General features: G+C 57.2%; 1 protein-coding gene across 18 annotated transcripts in view; it reads right to left on the bottom strand.

Annotated features, from left to right (window-relative positions):
- UNC13A (unc-13 homolog A) overlaps window positions 1-16,235 on the bottom strand; it is a 33,667-nt gene that overhangs the window by 4,236 nt on the left and 13,196 nt on the right. For 6 of the 18 annotated variants that reach the window (XM_057399383.1, XM_057399630.1, XM_057398675.1 and 3 more), the window contains 26 exons: window positions 15,613-15,684; window positions 15,133-15,352; window positions 14,673-14,900; window positions 14,295-14,436; window positions 13,753-13,922; window positions 13,214-13,329; window positions 12,958-13,121; window positions 12,574-12,736; window positions 10,563-10,631; window positions 10,384-10,473; window positions 10,094-10,228; window positions 9,632-9,765; window positions 9,344-9,429; window positions 8,943-9,069; window positions 8,758-8,854; window positions 8,474-8,617; window positions 7,857-7,940; window positions 7,497-7,574; window positions 7,178-7,266; window positions 6,871-7,023; window positions 6,595-6,718; window positions 3,373-3,411; window positions 2,282-2,311; window positions 1,061-1,117; window positions 817-897; window positions 555-702 (listed from right to left, as the gene is read on the bottom strand). In XM_057399383.1, the coding sequence (XP_057255366.1) occupies window positions 555-702; window positions 817-897; window positions 1,061-1,117; window positions 2,282-2,311; window positions 3,373-3,411; window positions 6,595-6,718; window positions 6,871-7,023; window positions 7,178-7,266; window positions 7,497-7,574; window positions 7,857-7,940; window positions 8,474-8,617; window positions 8,758-8,854; window positions 8,943-9,069; window positions 9,344-9,429; window positions 9,632-9,765; window positions 10,094-10,228; window positions 10,384-10,473; window positions 10,563-10,631; window positions 12,574-12,736; window positions 12,958-13,121; window positions 13,214-13,329; window positions 13,753-13,922; window positions 14,295-14,436; window positions 14,673-14,900; window positions 15,133-15,352; window positions 15,613-15,684 (3,040 nt within the window). The remainder of the gene's footprint in view (window positions 1-554; window positions 703-816; window positions 898-1,060; window positions 1,118-2,281; window positions 2,312-3,372; window positions 3,412-6,594; window positions 6,719-6,870; window positions 7,024-7,177; window positions 7,267-7,496; window positions 7,575-7,856; window positions 7,941-8,473; window positions 8,618-8,757; window positions 8,855-8,942; window positions 9,070-9,343; window positions 9,430-9,631; window positions 9,766-10,093; window positions 10,229-10,383; window positions 10,474-10,562; window positions 10,632-12,573; window positions 12,737-12,957; window positions 13,122-13,213; window positions 13,330-13,752; window positions 13,923-14,294; window positions 14,437-14,672; window positions 14,901-15,132; window positions 15,353-15,612; window positions 15,685-16,235) is intronic. The other 12 variants (XM_057399714.1, XM_057398587.1, XM_057398750.1 and 9 more) reach the window with 5 other exon arrangements.

Genomic DNA, 16,235 nt, shown 5'->3' with positions numbered 1-16,235 from the left:
TATCTGTCCCCTCCTCAAGCAGCCAAGGGACAAAATAAAGAGCAGCATTTAGAGAGGAGGTCCTGCCCCAGAGGGTGCCCAGCACATGGCTGTGTGGCAGGGGCAGCGCCTGGCATCCTGGACAGATCCCAAATCATGGGGCATGTGAGGCACCCAGCATGCCCAGGACAGGCTCTGGCACAGCATCTGTTTGGCCAAGATGTCAGCTACAAGGCAGCACTGGACCAGAGGTGTCTGTACTGGGTGACAGGGACCAGAGGGTGATCTCCCCCACCCACAGGCCCCATTTCTGTGACAGCCTAGCCATGCCTTGGCCCTGGGGACGCACTGTTGTTGCTGGTGGGGAACTTGGAGGTACCAGGCTGCTTTTGAGCACCCATGGTCCCTCTTCACCTGCAAACCATGGGAGCAAGAAGCTCTTCCCTCCCTGTGTATCCCTCCCACCCCTCCATGAGACTAGCTGGGGCCCCCAACCCCACTGTGACATAGGGACAACCAACCACATGCACAGGGAGAGGGGGCCTGAGTCGGAGGGCCAGGGCAGTGCATCCTACCCTGCGAAGCCTGGGTCTGCACAAAGGTTTTGATGAGGAGGTCAGTAGCCTGTGTGTAGAGGGACAGGGCATAGCGCAGCGACTGCAAGTCGGGGCTCTTCTCCAGGAATGTCTTCTTCAGCCCCACACCACCGGCATGGAAGTATTGCTGGAGGAGGGAGAATGGCCTTGGGGCCCTCAGCAGCTCTGCTAGAGCTCTTCCAGTGCCCTTCTAGGGCTAAAGCCCTCAGGGACACTCCTATGTTCCCCAGAATACCCTTACCTTGATGGTGTCCAGTGCCAGCTCCACCACTGCACATTGTTTCGGGGTCAGACTCTTGGCTTCCTCCCGCACCATGTGGTCCTACAGTACATGAATCCTGCTTTCAGTATGGAACCAGGGCCCCATTCCCCTTGCCCCAAACATGCCAAAAAACGAGTACTGGTGGAGTCCTTGCAACACTGCCAGCCTTAGCACAGAGAGAAGAACAGGTTGCCTGCTCCCAGCCCACCCTCCCAGCCCTCACCTTCAGCTTGGAGAGCTGCCCCAGCTCCTTGGCTGCATTGAAAATCATCTGTGTGCCCTGCAGAGAACAGAGACAGGAACAGCCCCAGTAAGTGGCCAAGCTGGGGGTGCCATGGCCAGACTGGCACATGGCGCCAGGAGCTTGCCGCAGCTCTGGAGGCTCCCCCAGGCTCCAGGGGGATGGAGTAACACTCCCCAGAGAACCCCAGGGGCTACTGGGCATGGTGATGTGAGTGTGCACCCCAGCCACTGAGTTCTCACTACATGTGGGTGGCTTGAGACCTGGGGACCCCAGGGCAGGACATCGTTGTGGCATCAGGGACCTCACACCCTGCTCAGCACAAGTAGCTTGGCCCAAGGGTCCCATCCTGCTCCTTGTGGTGCCCAAGCACCTACTTCTGCATCCAAAAAAGCCCAGCACGGCACATCACTGGCATCGCTTGGACAGTTGTACAACACTGGGGAGCGGAGAATGAATGCAGGGGGACAGTGGGCATGGGGAGGATGCGACATGATCCCCCTGTACCCCAGTGCTGGCAGCCAAGCCAAACACGCCCCTGCTACCCAGACCCCTGCCCAGTCCCAACCCCAGGGATGTTCCCCAGCCCCTGTTCACCCCAGACACATGGCAGATGAGAGCCCCTGGCTACCTTCATCTGCCCTGTGCCACGCCACCCCCATTCCATGGGGCCCACTGGCATAGCTCCTAGGGACGCAGCCCCATGGCACAGGCAGATCCTGCTCACTTCCCTGGTCTACTGCCTGCTCACTGGGCTGAGCACAAGTTCCCCTTCTCAAGCCCTCCAATGTGCAACATGCAACTGGATAAGCACAGGCCCTGTGGGGCAGAGCCAGTGATTCCCACCTCCTTCCCCCAGCACCTGTAGCTCCAGTCCTTCCCAACCCCCTGCATCTATCTCACTAGCCATTACCTTCTGCAGGGGTCTGGTTCCCCCCATGCTCTTACTCTGTACCCCCTCCCACTAACCCTTTGTGTCCTTCTCACTCCCGAGGTACTGTCCCATTCACTTGCTGCCCCCATCTCCCACAGTTGGTGAACAGGCTGGGAGCTGTGGACACTGGTGGCTCCCAGACAGAGCACAATGGAATACTGCACTGAGCTGGGACCCCCACACACCCCACAGCACATGGAACAAGGGACAGGGAGGAGGCAAGAGGAGGGACCAGAGCCAAGTGGGGAGCAGAAGAGCCATGTCCTTACTTCAGTGTGACTGGGCAGCTTCACCCTGCTCTGGAAGAGAACAGCAACGGACAGTTACTGGTGGCCCCAGCAGCAGCCAGCCACAGGTCCAGGCCCCCCACAGTCCCCAGCCCTGTGGGCTCTTGCCCAGAACAGCTCCTCTGGCTGTGCCCAGGTCTCCACTGCTTGCAGGTGTGAACTCGTTCAGCACCAGTTCACATCTGCAAAGGCTCAGCCCCACATACTTGCAGCTGAGCCTGTGATGAGCAAGCCATGATGGGTTCAGCAGGATTAAGGATACTTCCTGAGTGGGGCAGGCCTGTTCCCCACCTTGTTTGGGGCTGGGGAAATAGCTGGTGGAAGGAAGCAGCTTGCACAGCACTATCAACAAACTGGGGCAGGACCCAGTATCACCTATGAGAGGATGAGGCATTGCCCAGACAGATGCCAGCGTGGCTCTTCCTGAGGTGTGAGTTTTGGGAGCATGCAGCCCTCAGGGCTGTGCTGGGCCCCCAGCCCAGCAGTGGGGAGCACCCAGAGGGAGAGCCCATGTGGCTGGAGAAAGCCCTTTCAGCACGTTTTGGGGCTCAGTGAGCCTTCTTGAGCCCCCCCTAGCATCAGGAGGGAGCACGCTCAGAGGTCCAGGGGACCTCAGCAGCCCCATGGCCTCCAGTGTGCCCTGCACACGCCCAGCATTCCAGGGGTGACCTCTTCCTGTGCCTCCAGGGGTGGGACAGGTTTGTGGCTGGGATGCCCCATGCTTGGGTACTGTGTCCCCATGCTGTTCTAGACAGGCACTGGGAGGGGTGCTGAGCAATGTGGGGCTGCCTGGGGATGGGTAACACCCCACATACCCACCCACAGGGGCTCAACACAACACGACACCTGCTCCCTACCCCAGGCGACACAGAAACAGGTTACTGCGCCCATCCTGCACACAGGCAGCCTGTCCCAGGCAACACAGCACACCTCCACAGGCCACGCAGGCAATGGCACATCCAAACAGCACAACAGAGGAAGCACGGACAAGTCTGGGCCTCCACAACAGGTGGGTGTGGGGCCACGAGTGTGGCCACGGGGCAATGACACATATGGAGCCCACAGCTATTTACCTTCTCTGTCCCCTTGCCATGTTTTCTCAAGAGCGTGCCCTGTAGAAGCAGACATCAGAGGTTGAGTGGTGGGGTGGGGAGACAGAATGGGATGGGACACAGGGAGAGAAGGACAAGGCTGGGCATATGGGGTGACCACGAGCTGGTGGCAAAGACATCAGTGAGCTCCTCAAGGACAGTTAACAGCCAGTGGGGAAATGGTCCCTCTTGAGGGTGCTAAGCCCATGGTGGACTGGCCCCCACTGGGATACAAATTAGTGGAGGACTGATCTGCACTGGGATGCTGGGTCAGTGGGGCACGGGTGTCTCTTCTATGCTTGGGCAACTGGTTCTCACTGGAACACACAATGTCACACTGATGGGGAACCATTTCCCACATAGGGATGCTGGGCTTATGGTAGCTGGTTCCTGCTGAGATATAAGGGATGCTGAGCACACTGGGGACTGGTCCTTGGTGAGAAATAGGAGGCAGAAGCCAGGTGGCACTGTGTGTGGGAAGCCCCTGGTGCCCCCACATTCCCCTACAACACTAGGGGGGAGACGGGGGGGGGCAGCTGTACTTGAGTTTCACACGTGGTGTTCTGGTCCGTGCAGTACTGGGCCCTACAACAACCCCACACTGACCCAGGCCAAGAGAAACTGTAAAATGGGGTAGCAGTGCCATGTGGAGGGTTCCTAATCAGCCTCTCAGGACCCTGTACCCTGAGTGAGCTGACACCATCCTAGTCCCCTGATAGTCTCAGCAAAGCTGAGCCCATGGGGTCCCTGCGGGGCCAAGGGGAGGCTCAGCCCAGACTGACCCAGGGTCTCTCCAAATGCTGCTTTTGGAAAGAAATGGTGTTGCGGGACGGAACAGTAATTTGTTCCCACAGGGATTGGCACCAGCACCCAACCACCAGAACCCACACTACTGCTCCTCACAAAGGTGCCCGTGGTCAAAGCAGGGGTGGGAGCAGGATTGGGGGTGGATGTGGCCCTTCCTTTGCCCCACAGGGCATAAGCCCTTGGCCACAGACTGAGCAGAAGAGGACAAAAGGAAACTTCTCAGTCAAAGCCATGCAGGGACTCAGCAGGAATGCCAAGAAGGGAACCCAGGAGTCCAGCCGCCCAGTGCTGTATCCTGGGCAAGGAAAAGGTCCCACAACTCATGCCAGAAACTTGGGCCACCACTGAACAACAGGACCAGGGACTGTTGTGTCCCAGGGAGGTGGTCCTCTCCATAGGCCACTGTCTTCAACCTTTACGATAGCCACCCCCCAGCCAGAGCCTCAAGTAGAAACTCAGGCAAGAGTAGAAGCTCAGGAAGAGCAACCCCGACTGCCAGGCACACACCACTCCCCCTGCTCATGTCTCCAGTGGCCTCAGCATGAAACAAGACAGGATCAGCCTGGATTTGACTGTCCCTGATTACATGGAACTGCCCCATCCCCATGCTCACCCACACCACCACTAACCCTTGCACTTTCTCTTGCACTTCCCCACATCCAGCTCCCTTGAATCTCTCCAGGACCTTTCTTTCCACCCCCCAACCCAGGCAAATGCCTGCCAGGAGCCAGTGCCAAGCAGGCAGCACAAGGATGGGGACCACAGAGGTGGGCCATGTTGGGAGCCAAAGGAGGGTGTGGACAGGGTGCGGGCAGCCACACGAGACAGGAACTGGCAGGGCCAGGACCGACACACAGCAGACAGACAGACAGACAGACAGAGAGCTGCCGTACTTACAATCATCTGCCATTGAGAGGCAAGCGGAGCAATTGGAGAGAACAACCACGGCATGAGTGTCGGTCCCTTCCTCCATCCTCCCCAGCCCTGGCTGCCCCCCGATCCCCACCACGCAAGAGGAACAGCAGAGCCAGGGGCGTACACCATCTGACATGCCACAGCACTCAGCATCCATGCCCTGCCACCAGCATCACTGGTCTCCACAGCCCCAAGGTGGCCCCATCCCAACCTGCCAACTCCATCCGTACTGTGTCAGGGGGACTGAGCTCCAGGGACCCGGTGAACCCCCCTCGACACTCAGCTCTGACACGTAGCCCCAAGTCACCAGCCATAGGGACCAGACCCTTCCAAGGACTGCCTCCCCACAGGAAAATACATGTCCATGCCACCTCCTCTGCCCTCAGCACAGGGCTCACTGCCTCCAGAAAATGTCATAGTCACACATGGCCATGAAGGGACAGGGACTGCGATGGCAACTGGAGTGGCACCAGTGTTCCTGGTAGATTTGGCCAGCTTTGGCCAAGGGGATGTCACTCTGGCCAGGAGTGATGCAGGGTTGACCTGAGCCAGGCTCTGGGCTGTGACAAGGTGCCAGTAAGGTGGTACCATTGAGGGCTGACATGTCACCAATGTGCTGTCCATTACCGACACAGCGTAAGGATTCTCACAGCCCCAGGAAAGTGACACAGCGGATGGTGGTTCCGGGGACTCTAAGTAAGAGCCTGAGCCCAACTTTGTGACAGTGACAGAAGCTGCTGTCAGTGACAAGGATGAATATATAGTTGGCTCAGAGCCCTCAGTGTTACCATTCCCTTCCTGACCCTAAGTGAAGAGCTTCCCCAGGAAGCTTCAGGGTACATGACTACATGCAAGGGAGGATACACACAGCAATGTGATACAGAGACCTGAAGCCTGCAGGCAACCTCCCTTTGAGGAGGGACCAGCAGGACTTTACTCAGGTTCCTAGAAACTGTTCAGCCTATGAGGAAGGAATAGTTCAGTCCTGCTGAAGGGACATGACCCCTCATCCCCACATTACCCCCATCCCTGTAGAGCCAATCCCTGCTCTGCAGGCAACTCCAGCCCCACCACAAAGATGTGGTGACTCCCCACACTCCGAGAGCCTCCTGATCCACCTCCTGGCACAGGGACCATGTTCACAGCCAGCACTGATGGGCACATCTTGGGATGTTGCCTAGCTCAGAGGGAAGAGTGGAAAGGAAAGGACCAGTGCCCTCTTGGTGCCATGATGGAGAAAGCAGGAAGGTCCTTTGGCAAAGGCAGCCAAGAGCATGCTGGGCTGCACTACAATGACCCTTCTCTCCTCCATTCCTTGCCTGGCCATGAGCTGGGAGTCAGTCTGAGGGGGCTGCCAAAGTCCCCAACCCCCCAGCAGCTAGTGAAGGCACCAGACCAGCAATGTCTCACTCTGGCCCCAATCAGCCATCTTTCTCAGCTCCAGGGTCCCCCGTCCCTGGTCCCCCTCCTTGTCTCACTCACCGTCTGATCAGTAAGTGGGGGCAGGACAATAGTCTTCTCCATTGTGTTCATAACCAGCTTCCAGAGCTCCTTTAGCACACGCTTCAGCACTGTCTTCTCACAGATCTTGGCAAAGAGCGTCAGGCTGCAGAGAGCGGACAGGGCTGAAAGTCCCAGAATGGCACCTCTGGTGTCACCCCCTTCCCGGTCATCCTGACCCTGCAGGTTCTCCAGACCTTGGGAGCAAGTCAGGAGCATCAGGAAGGGTGGGGGGTCCCTACTGGCCCCTACACTCACTTGCTGTCCAGGAGGTCCATGATGGGCTGCAGGACATTGTCAGCATCCTGTGCAACACTGCTGCAGGTGCTGGCAGGGACGTTGCCAGTGCCCTTCACCTGGCCCAGGATGTCGCCCATCTGCTTCACACACTCTTCAATGTGTGGCTGGAAACTGGGGACCGCAACACCCAGGCAGCTCAGCATCCCTACGGCCATGCCCAGGACCTGCTTGGCCAAGCAAAGTACCCAGCCTGGCCCCAGCCACAGCTCCTGGACCCCTAAACCTCTCCTTGACCCACTGCCCATACCCTCTCGCCTGGGGGTACCTGGTGGCAAAGATTCGGCTCAGCTCATCCAGGACATTGTTGAGTTTCACCTGCAGCTCCTTAAGGATATCACTGGCTTCTGTGTCCAGCTGAAAGAGGGACATGTTGAAGAAGCTATCAGAGCCCCTGACCCAGTCCACAGGGGGGTCTCTGCACCCTAAATGCACCTGTGGGCAGGGTGAAGCCCATCCATCATCTGACATGGTGGGATGCCGTGATCCCATACAGGAGTGAGGAGCCAGGAAAAGGTCTGCTTCTGGGGAGAGGGGACAGATCCAGCCTCACCATAGGGCTCCCTCCCAAAGACCCTGATACACACCTCCTTCCCACCCATGGCTTCAAACATCTTCTCGAGCTGGACACGGAGCTGCTGGATGTTGTTCATCAGGATGCAGGGCTGGAGGGGATACGTAGAGGGGAGTCAGCACCAACAGATGTGGCCGGAACAGCTGCTCACCATGCCAAGTCCCTCCCACCCTGTACTGGGGTACACAAGAGCAGTCATGGTATGAAGCTCTGCCTGCTAGCATTTCATGGACTGACATCATGCAGAGACCAAGGACAGGACCTCCTTCATGGGTACCAGCTTTGGAGCTGAGGTGGTGGTTGGGGTCACCATGCGTGGACAGTCCTGCCTGGTAGCACCAGGCAGGTAGCAAGCAGAAGGGAGATACATCACCACTTTCTCCTTCTCCTTGGAGCAGTATGAAGCAAAATCCTTGGAGATGATCTCAGCATACTGGAGTAGAACATTGCTGATGGTCTGCAGCCAATAAGGCAGGAACAAAGACACCCAGACATCAGGAACAAGGAGGAAGGATGGAGAAAGGGAGACCGTAAGTCCCACAGCAGTGAAACAATGCAATGCCTGGATACACCCTGCAACCCCTAGACCCTTTGGCCCCATAGATGCACCAGGAGCTGCATGAGCACAGCCCCTATAAAACAGATCCAGCACTTCTAGTGTCCATAGACAGCTCCATCATCCACACAGCTACGAAAGCACCAGCCATCAAGCCTACGTCCAACCCCACCCTACACTGCAGTGAGCCAGTGCATTTAATCTAAATTAATTAATCAATTAACTCATTAATTATCTTCTGTGCTAGCAAACATGGGAGGGCCACAGGGTCTGTTGATGGCATATTTGCTTGAGCATCACCATTAGAGGTGGCACAACCTGTGCTGTATGCTGCTGCCCACAGCAGGATGGGAGGTGGCAAAGAGAGCCCAGAAGCCCTGTGCCAGGGCTGGACTCGAGGTCCCAAGTGCGCCACTGGCCTGGCAGCTGCCCACCTTGGCAAACCGTCGCATGTAGTGCCCAACAATCTGGGGATCAGGGCACTCAAGTTTCTTGATGATCTCAAAGCTCTGGTTGAGCTGGGAGAAGACGTCCACCACGGAGCAAGAGAAGAGCGCGTGCTCTGATGTCTGCTGGAACTGGGGGAGCAAGAGGCTGTGTCAGCAGGAGGCGAGAAGGGAGACATTGGCCCTGGCTAGGTCACACTGGGTATTGAGGGACAAGCCCCTCATCCACCCCCAGCTGCAGTTCTTGTGCCCACTGACAGTCCTGTTCATACCCCATCCTTCTTGTCCCGCTCCAGTGCTCCGTGCAGGAAATCCCGCGACACCTCTTCATTCTCATCCAGCCACTGGATAACAAAGGGCTCAAACCAGCTGGAAGAGAGATCAGTAGAGGCTCAGTGAGACCAGTAGCCCCCAGGGCACAAGCACCCTTCCCCTGCCCCCCGAGGGCTACACTCACGCAGGGTACTCAGGCACACGGCTTTTGAAGGAGGGCAGCTCGGTGACATACTCATTGTAAAGCCACTTCACCTTGAAGTGCAGGTTCATGTAATCCGCGCTCTTGCACAGGCGGTGCTTGTCGTGCTCTGCACAGAGAAGGTGAGTGCCATGGGAAGGGGTTTTGCTTCAAGCCCCAAACCACGGCAAGGGAGGACACATTTGCCCCAGAAGCAGGGCTGGGTATGCCAGGGTGATGAGGTGAAGATGGAAGTGCTCCTTGGTGGGGTTTAAACTAGGCATTGTGTTGATGAGGGGGTGAAATGGGTTTGCCCAGGGAACAGGTGAGGTGGGAGCAGAGTGCAGCTCCTGCCTGGTTCCTGGCTCCGTACCCAGGTAAGAGTGAGATGTGGTAGGACTCACCCTCCATCGCATACTTCATATCCTGAGCGAAGAGGTTCCACATCACCTCAGCACTGATCTTCCCCACATTCAGTTCTTGGGGGAACCTGGGGCAAGGGGACAGTGTGGACACAGGGTGGACCAGTCCTTCGCTTTGAAGATACATCCCCACACACCTCCCACCTTCCTTGGTTTCCCAACTGTAGAACAGATGTTACAACCCATTTCAAAAGACTAAAGCCACCATTGCCACCATGTGGGCATCCCCCCAGGTGTAATGCAGGGTCCCCTTTCCTGGCACCTACTCACTGGTTCAGGCAGGGTGTGTAGGAATTCTTGTCTTCCTCGATAATGGAGACTATCAGGGTGATGAGCTTGGACCAGAAGTCTAAGTTTTTGATGCTGGGGCCCTGTTCCTCAGGGGGCACTTCGCCTTTCTTAGTCTGGAGTGATGGGGACACAGCAGAGGCTCTGGTCACCCCACCCATGGGGCTTGATTTTGTGGCAGGGCTAACAAGGAGGCAGGAGGGCTCCAGGAACATCCTGGAGGCCCTCATGTAGGCCACCCTTGTTTGCCTCCAGTCTCAGCCCCACAGCAGTGGGCCTCAAACCCAGCCCAAGGCCTGGGCCTCATTCTATATGGGACTGAGCACTCTGGAGAGGGAGCAGGAGCATCGCAAAGGAAAAGGACAGGGAATAGGGAGGTCAGTGGGGGAAATGAGGCTCCCCCGCCGCATTCCAGTGCATCCCAGCTCCCCCTGCCCCACACACCGGGTCCGTCTGGTACTCGCGGCTGTACAGCTCGTGGCAGTTGTTGAAGATGTACTCATAGGTGGAGTTGAGGCAGGCTTTCACGCAGTCCTTCACTACCTGGCTGGCTCGTGGTGGGCTCTGCAGCTCCTGGACCTAGGTGTAGGAGTGGGGAGCAGTGCTGGAGGCAGACTCACAGCCCCAGCCAGCCACCAAGGAGCTACCGCAGGACCCCAACCTTGCGAAGAACTGGGGCCAGTGGGGGTCAGTTCCCCCCTTAGGAGATGGGGGGAGTAGGGTCCCAGCAATACCTTCATCCGAAAGAAGGTGATGCTGGTCAGCAAATCTACCGTGGACTTGAGATCCTGCAGCCGTTCGGGGCTGCTGGCAGGGAAATTGTTCTGCCAAAGGGGAAGAAAAGACAAAACTCTCAACCGGGTGGGTAGAGGGGAAGAAAACAGCCAAAACTGAGGATTGGTTGGCACCTTACCCGGTACATGGACAGGTCAATCCGCAGCGAGTTGTGCAGCTGGTCAAGGAGTTTGACAAAACGCTCCTTCTGCAGACAAACACCCCAGAGACAGGTAAGAGGGGGAAAAGGTGGCAGGGACCGTACCCCCTCCCGGCTGCTCCTGGCTCCCTCTGATCCCCACCCACACGACCCCGGCTCATCCCTCTCCTTCCTGCTGTCCTTCCTTGCCTCCTTCCTTCATCAGAGCCCAGCAGGCGGGCATGGGATGCCCACAGAGAAGAGCACGTCCTTGCTGGTGGCCTGGGCTCACTGGCAGCTGTCGACAGCCCCTGGGGCAAATGTGGCCATGCCCGACACAGTACAGGATCAAGAGGTGACACTGCACATCCCCTTTGTTCTCACTGGCAGCTGGTGTCAGAGGTGGGAGACAGGCTATTTTATCTGCCCTGTCCACCTGAACACTTCCAAGCCTGGGGCAGGCACAGGGAGAGGGTGTGCAGGATGGTGGCCCTGGGCCACGTGGAAAGAGATCAAGCAAAAAGGGCAGGGAAAAAGCAGCTGGTCTCTTGCTGCAGTCACCCATCTTCTGGGCTGAGCTGGTATGACACAAGGCCAGGATGGCCCACAGGAGTTGGACACTTATGGGGGCTCCTTGCTCACCCAACCAGGCTGTATCAGGGACTGTGAGCAGGGAATTGTCCCAGGTAGATGATAGCCACTGGAGCTGAGTGGCTTTAATTCAACTCAGTCCAGGTCCCGTCCAGGGAGTGCTGGGCAGGAGGATGCAAACCCCATATTGGGATGCAGATCAGGCATCAGAGTTGAGGGCAAAGCAACCAGTCTACCCCAAAATGCTGATGGGAGGCATTTATTTCACTTTGCATCTCTCCTGGGGCAGGCATTGGACAACCCTGTGGGCTCCCATGAGAGCCCTGGGTCCCCCCTACAGCACTTGCTGTGCTGGGTCAGGCTGCCTCATAGGGCAGCTCCCCAAGTGCTGGGGGGGAGGACAAGAGAACGGGATGGGGCAGTGAGTCCCGCACCCGCGGCTCAGCCAAGCTCACAGCCTGCACTGGCAACCGCAAACCTTTGGCAGAGCCAGGCTCTGGGCCAAGACCGTGAGTCCCAACCACCGAACGGCTGCAGTGCTTTAAAACTGGACACGACGGGTGCTCGGGGTTAAAGCGACACGGCTGGGCACTTTAGGACCCAACCTTAGGCTCTCTAAAAAAAGAGAAAGAAACAAGTTTTTTAAACCCTCCATGTTAGAGAAAAGGTGCTTTTCCTTTTGAGTCTCGTATGGTTTCCTCCTCTTGCGTGACCTGGATGCACAGCTCACACGGCTCCAGCTCCCATGAACCAAAGCTGCTGCTCCCAGAGCTGTGCTCGACCCTGGCTGCATCCCTGGCTACCCAACTCTTTGCCTAACCCAGGGCTGGGCACTGATCCTGGCTCAACCCTTGTGCATCCAGAGCAAGTACCTGCAGCCTCTAGGATGACATGGGGGAGTCAGGGGGAGAGCTCAGCCCTTTCTCACCTGGGTTCACCTGGCCCCGGCACAAACTCGCCCTGCTCGCCATGAGGCTCCCATTGGTGTTGGCACAGCCAGGCAAGTTTGCAGCGGTTCCGGTACACCCAAATGCACAGGGTGGTGCAAAACACCCAGCGAGCTGCAGGGATGGCTTCCTGCCACCTGCTTGTGGTTTTGCCACCAAGGTTTCACCCTTTCACCACCCAGCATCCCACTGGAGTCCCACTAGAGACCCAGAAGTCCCACTTGGACTCCAGCCACTGTTTCACCATAACAACTGGCAGGGGAGCAAATTTAGACCTTCTCCCAGAAAGGTGGTGGCTCTTTTCCTTCCTGAATAATGGGAGTGGGATGAATTTCAGGACAAGCACAGGCTGACCCCCCACTGCGCCTGGCTGCCCTTTGGAGCGGGGTGTTTTGCACAGCCCTTTTTGCCCCCTTGAGCCCCCCACCCCCTCCCAAGAGAAGAGAGAGAAGAAGGAAGGAGTGTTTACGCACCATCGGACTTACCCCGAAATTGGAAGCAGCAAAGCGGTCGGAGGCTGAAACGTTGGTGGACGCTGTGGTGTGCGCGTAGTAGGCATTGATGTTAGCAAGCAAGGTGCTCATCACTGCTGGCACCCCGGGGCACATGTACTTGGAGGAAAGGCAGGCAAAATGCCTGCAGAGGGAGGGGGAAGGTGAGGGCCATGGAGGGGCTACCCCTAAGAAGAGATGCGGGGTTTGGGGTGCATGCAAGGGAAAGTATGGGGAAGGGGTGTGGGGTGAGCTAGGGCAGCATCTCTGTATCCATGGCAGGCTGCAAACAGGCTGCAGCAGGGTGATGCTGACAATGACCCCCACACATCCCAGACACAGCAGGATGGAGGGCAAGGAACTCACGTCATGGCCTGGTAGATGGACTCCACCCCATAGCGCATGGCAAACTCATCCACGATCTCCTGCGCTGTCTCATCAAAGTACACCTTCCAGGCATCATCCCCCTTGGCATCAGGGATCTTCACCACTCCGTTGTTTTGCAAATCCGTCACAAAGTGGAACAGGTTCTGGAGGTACAAATGAGTTCCACAAAGTCCCTAGGGCTGGTGGCATCACTGGGGTGGGGGCCACAGACCATGGGCTGGGGGGGGCTGCTCACCTCATGCAGGCACGTGTACTGTATGTGGTAGGGAGCCACCTTCTCCTCGCCTTTGATCTCCACACTGATGTGCAGCCGTATGGCTCCCGACACAGCCGACTTGTCTGTCCGCTTGTCTGCAGGGGTACAGGAAGGGGGATAAAGACATCAGGCTTCCCAGAGCAACTCTGCTCACTTCTGGCCCCAAAGAGGGACAGATGGCCCCAGCACAGAGAGGCTTTGGGGCCAGAGCCCAGGGACACCCAGCTCCAAGTACAGCCAGACCAGGGTACAACACAACCAAGACATTGCAGGGAGGGATCTGGCCGTATCTCCAGGCACTAGAGAGATGCGGTCTCTCTGTGTCTCAGTTTCCCTTCAGCAGAGGGCCAGAACACCTGAGCAAAGGGTTCTGAGAATGACCTTGGAAAAACACTTGATCCCAACAGCTTTCTATACTTCGTGTTTTTAAAAGCAGACCCTATGCTAACATGAGAAATAGCCTTCACACCAAGGCCAGCAGCATGTCCCCCCAAGACTGCAGGGCCCCAGCTAGTTACCGAGGTTGTACCAGACGTCCATCTCCCCACTCAGGGTCCGGACCTCAATGATCGTCTGGCCCAGGAAGTCATCAGACTCCCTCTTGAAGCGCTGCTTCACACGGGATTTGATGTCATCATCCTCATCCCAGACACGGACCTTTATGCGGTCAGAGGAGTTATGGCACTCACTGGAGAAGCAAGAAGGGGCAAACCCTAGAATAAGCAGGGAAACCTTTCCATCTTCTCCCCAGCCTCTGTTTTCCTAAACAAGAGGGACCATTCCAGCTCTGGGCAGGAACTGGGAGAGAAAGCAGATGTGGGGGCAGCAACCCTCCCACCAACACAGCCTGGATCAGCCCACATTGCCAGGAGCCAAACACTCCATGGCACGAAACCAGCACTCCCAGTGAGCCCAGCAGCCCCCCTCCACCCTCAACTGAAGCAGGATGAAGCCCCAGCTGACTCCCCATCATCCCGCAGGGATGTACCAACAGCCAGTGCAGCCCAACATGACTGTGAGTGGCCAGGAAGGGGGATGGAGGTGACAGGGGTGAACTTACAAATGGAAATTCTCCTCCCAGACTGGGTTGAGATTGCCGTAGATAGTTTTAGTCCTTTTTTTTGTCTTTCCAACCTGGACAGTGACATAGGGGTCACTGGAGCCTGTCTTATCCTTTGCTTGCAGGCCCTGGGCACAAACAACTGCAGCACAGCATGTATACCCATCCACACAAAGCACACACAGTGGAGACAGCAGACAGAGAGAGCAGTCAGTGCCACCGCCACACCGAGATCCCCACCACAGGCACAGCCTCAGGGGCTGAAGCTTCTTTGGAGAACAAGGGGCAGGAAGCAGTTGGACAATGCAGCATCCTTGTGCAAGGACACAGCCCCATGGTCCCCCACAGCACATGGTGCTTGGTGCCACTGGTGCCTACCTGTGATGCTGATCTTGGCTGACCATTTGGAGGTGCCATCCAGGACACTCTGCTTCACTGCCTTCATCTGCTGCGTGTGTGTGGTCTTGGTGACCCCAAACACTTCCTGGATCAGCTCAAATATCTCTGGTTTGTTGCGCTCCCGGATCTTCATGCGGTCCTTGAGCACCATGATGATGTTCTGGGTCCGGTCCTCTGCTCCATGCTTGGAGCTCTTCTCCGCCGCCCCTGGGAGTGGACAGCTATGGGTGAGACAGGGTAGACAGGCAGGCGGCAGCATCCAGGAGACAGCAGAGAGTTCCCCAAGCCCACCGTGCATGAATTAATTCAAACCTGGAAGGGTCTACCCCCTGCCCAGGACAGACCTGCCCTGCTCACCACTTCCACCATGCACAAGACAGGAGTCAGCTCTCCCTCTCTAAAGTGAGAAGGGACAAGGCTGCAGGCAGTGGGTCCTTACTCTGCAGGCAGTCAGCATTGAGCAGGTCCTGACACTTCTCATGGCACTTGACGCCGCACTCGGCACAGCGCATGCCCTGCCGGGCAATTCCCCACAGCAGCCCCTCGCACTCATAGCAGTAGGTAGGGGTGGTGGCCGTCCACACCTCAAAGTTGTGGGGTGTTGTGCAGGAGATGGGGTACACTAAGGCTTGCAGGGTCTTCTTGTAAACATGGTTTTTCTGTGTGAGGACAGAACAGAGAGGGGGAGAAAAGCCCAAGCCACTTATAGCAGCTGAGCCATGCACCAGAGTGAGGACACCCTGCACTGGGTGCACACAAGCAGGGCAGGGGACAATCACCACCATCCCCTGGTGCAGGCATGAGCATCCTAGCTGCTCTAGCATCACCAGAGGATGCTGGCATGGCACATAACGCCCTGGCCTGGGGCTCAGCCTTCCTGCCATGACCACCCTGCACACCAGCTAACCCCAGCACCTACCAGCTCCTCATTGTTCAAGGTGCTCGAGGCCAGCGCAGAGGTGATTCCTGCTTTCCTGGACTGGACCAGGGACTGTGGGAAAGAAACACAATTCCCAGATCTGACAGAGCATGGGATGTCCCTTTCACACTCCTTTGGGTTCCCAGTGGCCATAAACCATGTCAAATAGACCCGCACCCTAGATAGCAGTGGATGTTGGCAGTGGGGAGAACCCAGCTGTGCAGCAGGACTGGAACCAGTTCAGCAGCCCGTGGCATTCCCAGTTCAGGTCCAATCCCAGGTGATGGGCACTTACCATTGCCTGCAGGCAGCCAGGGCAAGCGAGGGAGGAATAAAAGGCTGTTAGTGCAAGCCACCTCACAGCAGAGCAAGTCCTGGCCCCTTCCCTGCTGGAACAAGTGGGAATCGGGGCAACACCAACCCCCCACCCAGTGCTGGACAAGTCCCTGGCGGTTTTCCCACCCCAAGCCACAGCACTGGCTGCAGCCTGCCAAATCCCTGCAGCAGGGAAAGGCAGTGGTCCTACCTGACCCCTACATTCTGTCCACCCCATCACCACCCACAACCCAACACCCCAAAACACCAACACCAACACGGCAAAGTGCAGAAGCATCAGCAGCTGC

The sequence above is a fragment of the Pezoporus wallicus genome, unplaced genomic scaffold (genome assembly GCF_028554395.1).
Source record: "Pezoporus wallicus isolate ANWC-B61680 ecotype Strahan unplaced genomic scaffold, APGP_CSIRO_Pwel_v1 contig_13863, whole genome shotgun sequence".
NCBI classification, from domain to species: Eukaryota; Metazoa; Chordata; class Aves; order Psittaciformes; family Psittacidae; genus Pezoporus; species Pezoporus wallicus.
The sequence above is the reverse complement of the archived record's forward strand: the minus strand, read 5'-3'. Positions and strand labels throughout refer to the sequence as shown.